Source organism: Aquarana catesbeiana, linkage group LG03 (assembly GCF_042186555.1).
Source record: "Aquarana catesbeiana isolate 2022-GZ linkage group LG03, ASM4218655v1, whole genome shotgun sequence".
In the NCBI taxonomy this organism is placed as follows: Eukaryota; Metazoa; Chordata; class Amphibia; order Anura; family Ranidae; genus Aquarana; species Aquarana catesbeiana.
The window spans coordinates 522,276,726-522,289,511 of NC_133326.1; the positions used below are offsets into that span (position 1 = coordinate 522,276,726).

General features: G+C 42.5%; 1 protein-coding gene across 1 annotated transcript in view; it reads right to left on the reverse strand.

The window, feature by feature from the left end:
- The window catches only part of CRY1 (cryptochrome circadian regulator 1), an 87,069-nt gene that overhangs the window by 34,209 nt on the left and 40,074 nt on the right, over positions 1–12,786 (reverse strand). The window contains exons 2-6 of the mRNA XM_073621223.1: positions 10,379–10,487; positions 10,030–10,172; positions 6,680–6,864; positions 1,276–1,364; positions 27–167 (exon numbers count right to left, since the gene is read on the reverse strand). Coding sequence (XP_073477324.1) covers positions 27–167; positions 1,276–1,364; positions 6,680–6,864; positions 10,030–10,172; positions 10,379–10,487 — 667 coding nt within the window. The remainder of the gene's footprint in view (positions 1–26; positions 168–1,275; positions 1,365–6,679; positions 6,865–10,029; positions 10,173–10,378; positions 10,488–12,786) is intronic.

Consider the following 12,786-nt stretch of genomic DNA (forward strand, 5'->3'; position numbering starts at 1 on the left):
TCCAGAGCAGTGCTTTATAACTATACCTTTTTGTAAAGATCTGTTAATTTGAAGTAAAACAGACGACAAGAGAGGCATCCAAACCGCAGATAAGGGCTAAGTCCTGTAGTGCTTGCAAGAAGGGAGTTGGCATTCATGCGAGGCCTTTCAAAATTTGCCACCCAAGCCTTTAATGCAAGAAAAAAAATACATATATTATATGCCAAAAAACTTCAACAGGTACAATTAAGATTCATTTTATCAGAAACTACATCAATACTGGTGAAAATAAAGTGCTCTTTGACAGACCTATTAACCCAGTAGGTAGGGCATCTCAAGCAAAAACTGCATGGTCAGACAAGGTAAAGTTTACCAAAACACTATTTGGCCATGGAATGGTTTGTATTTAAAGCTGAGTACAGTTCACAGGCAAAGTATTCATAAACCCCGAGTTAAAGGCTTGTAATTTTAGCGGATTGAATGAGGTAAGCTTTTGAGGACATGCTTACTGGGCACCTCCTCTATAACGCTACCCTACTCTGAGTAATCAGTTTTATAGCAAGCAGTGCAGAGTAACCCAGAATAGAAGGGAGGGTGGTCTGTGTCCGCGTCCACTACTGTACTCCAAGATATGAAATTTACAGGAAAGTCAAATTTACTCTTATATTAATCATAAAGTACAGGACACAGGCAAAGTATTCATAGAGCCTGCGACATACCCAAGCAATGAACGAGGAAGGTGGGCAACGCCTAGGCAAACAGAAGTCTGCCAACAGTCCCAACAATAAAGGTTAACAGACCCAAAATTGAGAGTGCTGTTGCAGGACACCTGTGGCTAAAAACTACATCTGCAGAAGTCTGGACATGCGGTTGGTATAAATTTGAATAAAGGTGAATGGAGAACCAGGTGGCGGCCTTACACAGCTGAACTACAGAGGCTCGGTGTCAAAATGCCCTGGAAAATCCTACCATCTGCAGGAGATTTGTCAATTAAAGCGTAAGCTCTAGCGATCAGATTTCTTATCCATCTCATAATGGTGGACCTAGAAGCAGGGTGTCCCTTGTGAGGACCTGAGGACAGAACAAATGGGAAATCTGTCTAATCTAAGCTATAGCATTGAGCTAGACTAATGGCTCTGGACTACGTCCAGACAATGAGGTAGTTTGATGCTGAATCTGGAGGCTAGGATGTCTATATCCGGAGTCCTCCATTTCTTACACAGCAATTCGCATAAGTGTGAACCCAGCCTAAAGGAGAGCAGTTTCTATGGGTCACAAGTCAGACATTCTACCTACCTTTCTCTCCAGGTGCCTTTCTAACCGTGTCAGTGCTTCGCTCTCTCCTCCGGGCCACACAGCTGACGGCAAACCTTCTACATCAAACCCTAATGGACGATCATAAACATAACTTTAGATCCTATTTCTCTCCCATTTGTAATCTACACAACATAAAACATGAAAATGTGGTGCATTCCTTTTGCCAAGCATAAGAAACAGTCCATAAACTGAATTTGATTCTTCATAATGGTCAATACGTTAACTCCTTGGAGCTAGCAGTCCAGGTAAATCCATTTCCGGCAAAGGGACACGCACCGACAAAATCTGACTCCTGGCACGAAAGGATCAGAATTTAGAGCAAGTTGGCTTTTAATTGGTCTTTCTGTATAATTTATATTTAGTAGATATTTTTGTTTAAGAAATTTAAGAAAATAAGAATATAGAATTAAAAAAAACAAAAAAAAAAACACCCATAAAACTAGGACAGACGAAATACATGCTAAAACACCAAATATAACGCTATTCAGGACTTTTGACACATTGTACCCCCTCCACCCAACACTGGGAACTACAAACTTCTTTGCTTAAAGGGGTTGACCACCTTCAGATGACTAACTTATTCGCTTGTAAATATTCCTCTGAAAAGTGTTGCACAAGTGCACAGCTTTATCTTTTAGGATTCATTTTGTGCTTTGCTGCCATACTGTTACGTCATCAGAAGAGCTGCTTCTCTCCATTTCCAATGGTCATGATATAGCTCCACTTAATTGCATGTGGCTGTCTCTAAAGGGCAAAGCTGTACCATCTCCACAAAGGACAAAAGAAGCAGCTGATCCTGTTGACAAACACATGGTTGGAAAGCACAGGAAGAGACCGGAAAAGACAACGTCATGCATTCAAGAGCAGTTGCTGCAGGGTCGATATAAGCCAATAAGTTGAAGCTGACTGCGGATATGAAACCCTTGTAATTGTAGTCAATGCAAAAGAGGAAACAAATATATATTCTGTTCTAAAGCAGAATGTTTGAAATTTATAGTTCTAGACTAGGAAATCGATCTGCCCCAATCTTAAGTACACACCATCAGTCCTGAATAGGGTTAAAGTGTATATCAAGCCAACATTTTTTCCAGTTTTGGATAGAGTGGGGTAGGATGAAAACTCCTGTTGAGTTTTTACTTCTATCTGGGCTCCATTAGTGATATTTCCCCTTCCAGTCCTGCTGACAATGGTTTTCCCAGAAAGATCTGCAACAGGTACATAGACGGAAGTAGAAATTTGATAGGGGATGTAGCTTTCCCCTACTCATTTGTGTTTCTGCTGCTGAAGAATTCCCCTCACTTTCTGTGTGGTAAAATGTTGTCACCGGGACAGGAGGTGAGGATAAACCTATCAGAGCACCAAACAATACAAATCTGACAGGTGGGTTAGCCCTTTCCCACTTCATCAAAAACGAAGAAAAAAAAAACCCATTTTGGATGGACATACACTTTAAGAGGAGATTGTATCTCCATCTTAGATAATTTAGGAATCCAGGATTTTATTTTTTGGTAGGAAACATTAACACAAGTTAGATAACAAATGATATTGAAGTCTTCACTGCTCTATGGGCTTAACCCATAGGTCCACACTGCTGCACAACATTCACTGTGCCCTGTAGACATAAAGGCTAGGCCCTGCCACACTGTGGCTCTCTTTACAAACATGAACGACCCCACCTGTGCCGCCTTGTCACTGGGTTTTCGCACACGGAGAGCTTCCTTGCCACGAATCCGGCCAGAGCTGGAGCAGTTGGCATCACCCGAACGCTGAAGTCAGCGGGAAAGTGATGCCACCGCCCTTTTGTGTCCGTTTGTGATGTCTTGCAGCTGGAAAGTTACCCCACTAGTTGTCAGCCTAATGGCACCGTGGCACCCTGTCTAATTGAGATCCTGGCAAAAAAAGCTTGGTGAGAATAAGAAAACTAAAACTCTCAATGCTTTTAGTGTGCAGGGACTGTATTTTTGTTGTTGGTTTCCTGGAGAACTTACAAAGAGCCGTTAATTCTGTTATGTGCAAAATGGTGGAAGGAAAAAAATGTTTTTATGAAATTCACAAATGATTAACGTTCCAGACATTGTGCTGTTGCTCAGTTGGGGGATGAAACCAAAGGAACTGCAATTTTCTCTGCACATTTATTAAGTGTAAAAGTCCAAGATGGAGTTGAGGATATGCCTCTATAGGTCAGTAAATTAGCACAGTTTTTTTATTCTTTTGTAACTTTTAAATCACGCCAAACAAATTGTATGAGGTTCAGTTAAACAATAAGCTACTTCAATATTAAACAAAATGCTTTCATTATCTGCAATATGGGAGTGAGATTTTTTCGGACATGCATCCCATTGCTGGTAAATGTGGCACCAAAGAGTTAAAGTTTTTTTTCTAAAAAAAAAATCAGAATTAGACATTTAAAAGACTTCCCTAAATGTCATAATAAGTATATTTCATATTCACATTAAGGGCCTATTATTTTGCATACAGCTATTGATAATATAGTGTCCTGTGTTTACGTATTTAAAAAAAAAATGGTACCCATAGCACATATTTTAAGGAGTACAGCAGCAATAGGGGGTGCAAAAAAGCTGGGGAATTTGCAGAGAGATTAAAAAATAAAAAATGTAAAAAGCCAAAGATAAACAGTCATGATATTATGTGCTCTGTGATTGCATTACCTTAGTTACATTTTACTCTGCAAATACAAACCCAACAAGTTTTACACTTGTGGACTTAAATTTTAAAATGTGCCACCAAACATGGCTATATAAAAAAGAAAATAGACTCCTACGATGCTTGCACTTAGGGATGTGAAAGCCAGGGGACGTTAGGGAGCTGGATCTAATTTACAATTACTAAGTGTGCACATCTATGTGAACCTTTAATGTTCCTGTATCCAATCAAGATGTGAGATTAGGAAAAAATAAATAAATGGAACATAAACGTACATGAATAAAAACATCAGTTCTGTCTTAATCAGCAGTTGATAAAATAGCCCTTGGTTCATAAGGGATCTGGATGCAAGCTGGGGAATACAGAAAACCATTATTTTTAGTTTGGAACGATCATTTTGTTCCACAAAGTGAACAATATTCTGTGACCTTGTATTTTCCACCACCAACAGATCACAAACCAACTACCACCACCATAAGGGGTCGGAGTAGTTGAAGATAGGAGTGGCTTATTTAGAAGCCTGCACTTTCACATTGTAGACCCTTGCTCAGTTAAGATTGGCATTAGTAACTTGATACCAGCAATATGAGAATAAGCAAGCGGCCATAAAGATACAAAATGCTTAGATTGGAATAGAGTACCTCAGACAATTCTTTTTTTCTTTTTTTCAAGTTTTAAATGGAGCAAGGAAGGGATAGAACCGGTCAGGTTTTTATTATCCATGATGGGAAATCCAAAATCTTATGCCCCGTACACACGGTCGGACATTGATCAGACATTCCGACAACAAAATCCTAGGATTTTTTCCGACGGATGTTGGCTCAAACTTGTCTTGCATACACACGGCCACACAAAGTTGTTGGAAAATCCGATCGTTCTGAACGCGGTGACATAAAACGCGTATGTCGGGACTATAAACGGGGCAGTAGCCAATAGCTTTCATCTCTTTATTTATTCTGAGCATGCATGGCACTTTGTGCGTCGGATTTGTGTACACACGATCAGAAATTCGTTATCCGTTGTCAAAATCCGTTGTTGGAAAATTTTATAGCCTGCTCTCAAACTTTGTGTGTCAGAAAATCCGATGCAAAATGTGTGATGGAGCCTACACACGGTCGGAATTTCCGACAACAAGGTCCTATCACACATTTTCCGTCGGAAAATCCGACCGTGTGTACGGGGCATTAGAGTTGTCGTCAGAACAGGAAAACAAGGGGGACATCTTTTCTGGTGACAACAAAGATGGAATTTCCCCTCGCATTGGATAGATTTCCTGTCCTTTCCTGAAGTGACCCCAGAATGGGTGGTGGAATATCCCCTAAGGGACACAAACTGCATTAAAAAAACAAAACTAATAAAATTTTGTGCCACTTTAGCTTACATTGGATGAAAAGAATGCTATGTCCAGGCTTAAAACAGATCTACTAAGCAAAGCTTGGTCAGATATGATCAAGCAGGTTGGCCAGAAATTATCCACCAGTAACCCCTTAGGACAGACATTGCCCACCAGAACACCAAATTAACTGGGGCTCTTGTGATTCTGCCATTCAGCCTGAATCAGAGTAATCCAAAAAGTAAAGCCGCACACTGATGATGAATGTCCTCACAGGCACAACATCCAGCCGACAAGCTTCAGCACATGGTCACACCCCCAGGAACACTCCTGACATGTTTCACTCGATGGGCTTCATCACAGGATTCAAATCAAAGTTTTGCCTGTGAAGACATCTATGTGCAGATTCTCTTTTGGATTACACTGAGCTACGTGTGGAGGAGTGATGTGATGGACTGCAACCAGCAATCGTTTTCAGCATATGAGGGGAGGTGCATTTTTCTTTGACTCTACAAATGGAATCAGAAATTATTTAAAAACAATGGTCACAATGGCCTGTGGCTGAATAAAGTCAGATTGCTGGGTTGCCAAAGTAACATGAATAGCCAGCTTCGACAAAAGAAAAAAGCCAAACATATTTTAGATGAAAAAGCCATTCTACAAAACCCTCAACAGGGTGTATTCGCATTTTAGAGAGATGATGGGTTGGAGAGATGCCACAAGCCCAGGAAAAAAAGCACTTGCCTCAGCTGCAAAGAGAAAAAGCAAAACCATCCCAAAAGGCCTCTTTAGTTTTGCGGAGATTAGCCTTCTACAGAAGCTACTGAATTTGCAGGCTGAAAGGTAGCTTCAGCTTCTTACACCAAACAGGGGGTCCCCCATGAGCGCTGCTTTTCAAAAGCTTATACAGCACCAGCATTATCTGAATGGTTAGGCTGTAGCACCACATTTATCCAGCAGAGGCAGAGCAGGAAGACTTGCTACTACTAATCCTAGGTGCAGCCCCTTGTAAGGGAAAAGCCCAGCAGGGGTTCTGTTGTTATGTGGTCTACAAACAAAACTCTTTTTAAGTCAAAAAGAAGAGCATATCAAATAATGGTAAACTGCACTCATAAAACTAGAACTTGTCCAAATTGGGAAGCATTAAAGTAGATACTGTCAGATCACATTAAAGTGAAGTTACGAGGATATTATGTTTTTTCTCATAAAACGTTTTGTTACACATTCCAAAAAATGATGGACTGCATTACAGGTTAACACACAAAACTATAACTACAGACCCCATATTCCCCTAGGATATGGATATTTTAGTCAACAATGCTGAATATTTAACCCATCTAGTCATAAACATTTATTCAGGTTACCAATAAGTATACAATATTATACCTAATTCTTCCAGAGAAGGGACGCCGTACTTCTCGTCATGATCATCGGACACTGGTGTGGTGCACTTATCCATTACTTCGGTTGTAATGGTCTCAGTCGGCATCTCCAGTGGCTCCATTTTGCTAATAAGTGTTTGGAACCTCTTGTAAGTCAAAGGTGGTTGCCCACCATTCAACTCAATAATCCTATTAAAAGACAAATACTTCTATAGTAAGAACATTCTTGACACAGCTTGGTGTGCAACAAAAAAAACACAGCGCTACCACAACCCCCCCCCCCCCCCCCCCCAAAAAAAAGCAGCAGTTTGACTGTGAGATAGACACAAGAAAAACAAAAAAAATAGAAAAAACTGCGCTATAACATGATGGATGTATGAGTGCATAAAAATAAATTCATGTCAAAGTACGTGAAGTGAGAAATCCAGAAAAAACCTCTATAGGGATACCAACATCTAAGGAATAAAAAATTCCACTAAACCATATACAATATATGTAATGCATAGAAAACTAAAAATCAATAGGTGCATGTCAAGGTTCATAAATTGAGAAGTCCAAAAAAAAGAAAGTCCCAAAGAGAATCCCCTCAATATTCCCCAGTAAAGACTGGTATGTGAAGACTGGAAATAACACCGCTCACAGTGATCCTCCACCACATGAAATTCATGCTTACCAAAAAGCAAGCAAATCAAGCTTGTATATGGACCCAATCTGGAATATCCAGCTAGTGATGAGGCTTCTCTGTGTGCAGCGTGTCTGCGGAAGTACTCTGGACAGTACACCAACTCTTAGGGTCGGTTCACACATGGGCAACACGACTTTAACGCGACTTTGTACCGCGACTTCAACGCGGCTTCAGCGCGACTTTGGCACGACTTCGGCAAATTACGAGGCGACTTCAAGTCGCCTCCATGACGGGCGACTTCGCTGGCGGCCGCCCCCCCCCCACCGTACCAGGCCGCATGCCCTCAACATGGGGGGTGCTTTGGGGCATGGGGGGCGCAGTGTGCGCCCCCCCCAAAGCACCTTGTCCCCATGTTGATGAGGACAAGGGCCTCTTCCCGACAACCCTGGCCGTTGGTTGTCGGGGTCTGTGGGCGGGGGGTTTATCGGAATCTGGGAGCCCCCTTTAATAAGGGGGCCCCCAGATCCCGGCCCCCCACCCTATGTGAATGAGTATGGGGTACATGGTACCCCTACCCATTCACCTAGGGAAAAAAAGCGTCAATAAAACAAACAGTACACAGGTTTTTAAAATAATTTATTAGGCAGCTCCGGGATCTTCTTCCGACTTCGGGGGTCCTCTTCTGACTTCGGGGGTCTCTCCGCCGTCTCCTCCCGGTGTCCGCATCTTCTGCCGGCTCCTCCGCTATCTTCTGCAGCTCAATTGCTAGCGGTGGTCCGGACTTCTGCCTTCTTCTTTTCTTCCAGAGATGTTGACACGACGCTCTCTCCAGCTGGAATGGTCTCTGAACGCTCCGCAACGGACTTATATAGGCGGTGACCCCGCCCCCTTATGAGGTCACTGTCCCAGGGCATGCTGGGGCTGTGCCGTCATAAGGGGGCGTGGTCATCACCCGGTGACCACGCCTCCTAAAACGTCACAGACCCAGCATGCCCAGGGACTGTGACGGCATAAGGGGGCGGGGTCACCGCCTATATAAGTCCCTTGCAGAGCGCACAGAAACCATTCTGGCTGGGGAGAGCGTCGTGTCAACATCTCTGGAAGAGAAGAGGTTTAGTGGAATTTTTTATTCCATAGATGTTGGTATCCCTATAGAGGTCTTCTCTGGATTTCTCACTTCACATACTTTGACATGAATTTATTTTTATGCACTCATACATCCATCATGTTATAGCGCAGTTTTTTCTATTTTTTTGGTGTGCAACAAGCATACATTTTAATCCAGACATACATCTGCCTTGCAAATTTGCAAAATGAATAAATACATTTAAAAAGACAGCCTGCTCAAACAAGTGCACTATGTGGCCATAAAACTGTGGACCCCTGACCATCACACCTACTATATAGACAAAAGTATGTGGACAACACTCCAAATTATTGCATTTAGGTGATGCGAGTGAAAGGTACTGTTGATGCTAGAGCATGCAAAGGACTTTTAAACAATTGGGTTGTTCCAACCTTGAAGTATTTAGTATGGGGAAGGCTTCTTTCTATTCAAGGATGACTGTGCCCTGTGCGCACAAATCCAGCTCTATTAAGATGGTTTAAGGAGTTTCGTATGGAGAACTCCAGTGGCTTGCACAGAACCCTGACCTCTACACTACTAAACAAGGTTGGGTTGAGAACTGGAATGCCAATCGTAAGCCAGGTTTTCTTGTTCAAAATCAATACCTGACCCTAACAGTGTTCTTTTGACAGAATGGACACGAACTCCCAAAGACATGCTCCAAAAAATTATGAAAAGCCTCCCCAAATCCCTACAATAGTGGAAGCTGTTACAGTTGAAAAGGGGAGAAATGAGGGGGATCCATATTAATGCCATGGTTTTAGAATAGGATGTCCCACAAGCTACATACAGGTGTAATGGTCAGGAGTCCTGCAATCCTATTCAGAAGCTCAAGTACTGTGTTCAAATTTCTCAGCCTCCCGTTCCTCTGTTGATCCTCTGCTGTTGATGTGGAACATGCTTGAATCTAAAGGACTGTGTAGTGGGTATCTTTGAGGTGTATGCTATGAATGGGGGCCTGGCCTGTTAGCTGGCAGCACCCATTGGGGTAATAACTTAACATTAGCAAAGGCAGCTTTAGGCCTCTTGCACAAAAAAGTAATTAATTTACTGATGTTTACACACAAAATCTTGCTGAAAGAGGCTGGCGGAAAAATCTTGAGTAAAAACGCAAGTTATGTTCTGTAAAGACCCTTTTGTATACACGCGTGAACATGTATATGAGTATACACGCATACAATGCTTCACCCTCTTTTAGCTGGCAGTGCTTCATTTTATGCGTATACCCTTATGTACTTGCATACAAGCATAAATTACTGCACTGAACCACACTTAAATTTTTTTTTTTTTTTTTTTTGTACGAATCAGAGAGCCGCTGAGATGGACGCTCCCCACCCCTCCACAGCTCAGCGCTCCAGTGAGTGTGGAGGAGCAGAGAGGAGAGCTGCTGACTGACAGTCAGCAGCTCTCCTCTCGGGGAGGAGTGTGAACCGAGCCATCAGCAATGTTCGGTAACTCAGTTCTCAGTGCAGAGACACTGGGGGGCAGCTGCAGCATCGGTCTGATGCTGGATCCACCCAGGGAAGTATGACTAGGAAAAAAAGGTAACTCATGTAGCATTTACTACATAAAAATGCTGTCTGGGACTTTTTAGAATACTCACTTATCCAAATCATAGAGAGTGTGTGAAATTCGTACGATGACCTCCACGCCAGCTTCACTTGCCAATTTCTTGATTGCAGCATCTCGCTCTTTTCCAAATGGTTCAGAGTCATACTCAATAGACAGTTTGCTGATCTTCCATTCCTGGAAAAGGACAGAATATACATTGATGTATTTACATTGTTGTTGTATATACATTGTTTTCTTATAAAAGACACAGATTCAATTAACTAGAGTAGATCTATTAATGTTTTAGCAAGGATGGAATGACAGCAGCACATGGTACAGGAATTAGGACAGAAGAAGGCAGTTGATAATATGAATGATAGGAATAATGATGGAAAACATACTTTGAAGAGCCGAGGAAAGACATCAGCAGGTTGTCCGCGGATCACAAACAAGCGGGAGTTTAATTTACGCAGATTAGCATCCAGGTCTTCTAGACACTGCAGCAGGAATCTAAATAAAGCAAAATAGATAAACATGTTAGCAACATCATGGACAAAACATAAAATAATAAAAAGCTTTTAGGTTGCCGTCACACCTGAGCGTTTTCAGCTCATAAAAACGCTCGTAAAACGCCCGGAAAAACATCCAACAAGCAAAATCCCATTCGTTTCAATGGAACCTGTTCACATCTAAACGTTTTGTCAAAAGAAGCAAAACGCCTGAAAAACGCCTAAGGCGCTTTTGGGAGTTTTTCTGCTGTAAGCCTCAGCTCTAAAAACGTCCAACAAGACAAATCCCATTCATTTCAATGGTCCCTGTTCACTGAGTCTGAGTGTTTTGTCATCTGAAGCAAAATGCCTGAAGTTCAAAAAAGTACAGGAGCTCCTTTTCTGGCAGATTACAGACGTTTTCTGCTTTTTACATTGGTGACCTTTTGTCTTGTACAAAATCGCAGCAAAACTCGTGCGATTTTCTACCCGAAATCAAAACGCCTAGGTGTGAAGAGAGCCTTAAGCTCAAAAAAGAACATGAGCTTCTTTGGGGCAGATTACAGGCGTTTTTTTCTGCTTTTTACTTTGGGGACCTGTACAAAATCGTGGTAAAATGTGCTAAAAACACGCAACTTTGAAACACTCAGGTGTGAATGCAGCCTTAAGGTAAAAAAACTAAAACAAAAAAAAATTGCAACTGACACTAATGAAATCACTGCTACCATATAACAAATTTCCAGCTGGAATTGGGCACCCCAGGAAACCCAAACCACAGGGTGCGCCGGTATGCAAAATGTTCTACCTTCTGTTATCAATTGCCGGGCCCCCTCACAATGATGGGCCAATTGTAAGATGCAGAATCTAGAGCAGGGGTGGACAACCTTAAGGCTGGTACACACCTTTTTTTTTTCCCATTTAACCCAGTGGGCTGAACAAAAAAAAAAAAAAAACCTGACAGATTGCTGTACTAATATCAGTTAGTACAGCATTCCCCCCTGCTGTGGTATTGTGTTCTGAGATAGGGACACCCCCCCCCGGCAGAACACACTGGTCAGGCTGATTTTCGGCCTGTGTGTACCCAGCATTAAAGAGGTGAAGATTCTACCTGGACAACATGGAAAAGATCAATGATCAAAGTTAACTAGCAAGCCCCCGATAAAAAGTAAAGTTGACATGAGGAAAACATATAAAAATCTAAAAAAACTAATATCACTATAAAATATAAACTTAGCCTATCTTAAAGGTTAGCTTCAACAAGAGACTTTGCATTCACTTTTTTTTTCATGTCTGGGGAGTAATTAGTCACCCCCCAAAGTCTGATGCAGCAATACATTATGAAGGCAGAACATCTGCTATTGCAGACTAACTTGCTCGACCAGTTTCAGGCCTGGCTGGCCTCAATTTTAGCTTGGCTGACGGCTATGAGTTTGGGCCAGTGTAAATCGGGTGTAGGGCAGTGTTCAGGGCAGATAGGGCAGTATACAGAGGTCAGTAGAATGTAGGGCAGTGTTCAGGGGTCAGTAGTAGGTAGGGCAGTGTAAAGGGAAAATCAAGACAAAAAGACAAGGGGTCAGCAGGGCATACAAGCGGTTTCCAGATACAGAGCAGTGCAGAAAAGCTGCTGTGGCTGATCTACTTGTTCTGGTGCTCTGATTCTGACCAGCACTCCTCTCTTGTCCAGTCCACATGATGTCATTCACAAGCACCTTGGATAGACTGGAGAGGAGGGCCAGTGGGATCAATGTAGTACACTCCAGGAGATGAGTTTAAGAGCCCGAACCTGCAACCAGCTATCCCCCCTGAAAGTTGTCAAAGCTGACAGCGAAACATTGGCAGAAGCATTCCCCGCCCCCCACAACCACAGGTAAAGCAAGGGGTGTGCTGTGTGGTGGGGAATACCTCCACTGCCTAGGACTGGATTTGACAGCTTACTAGCCTCAGACTTCAGGTGGCCCATACACCCGACCTCATTACTTCCCTGCGTAGCTCTGCCACTCTGGGGGCGAAGCACTTGAGGGTCGGCAAGGTAGGGACTTGAACGGTCACCTGCCCGCAGTCAGTCGGTAGAATGCGATCGACAGATTGCCAACCCCAGATCTAGAGGGTTCAGGCAGGCACTCGATTACATGAGTTGGCCAAAATCTGCATACCAGATTACCCTACGCTAGGATTTGGGGTTCCCAAGTCACTCAAGAAAAAAGTTGAGCTGGACTGAGGGCACATGTATATGCCTGTTTCATTCATCATCAAAATTAGTTCAACGTAAACACGGTGTAAAAATCTACTTTATAATATGCGCCCATTGAAAATACAGTATA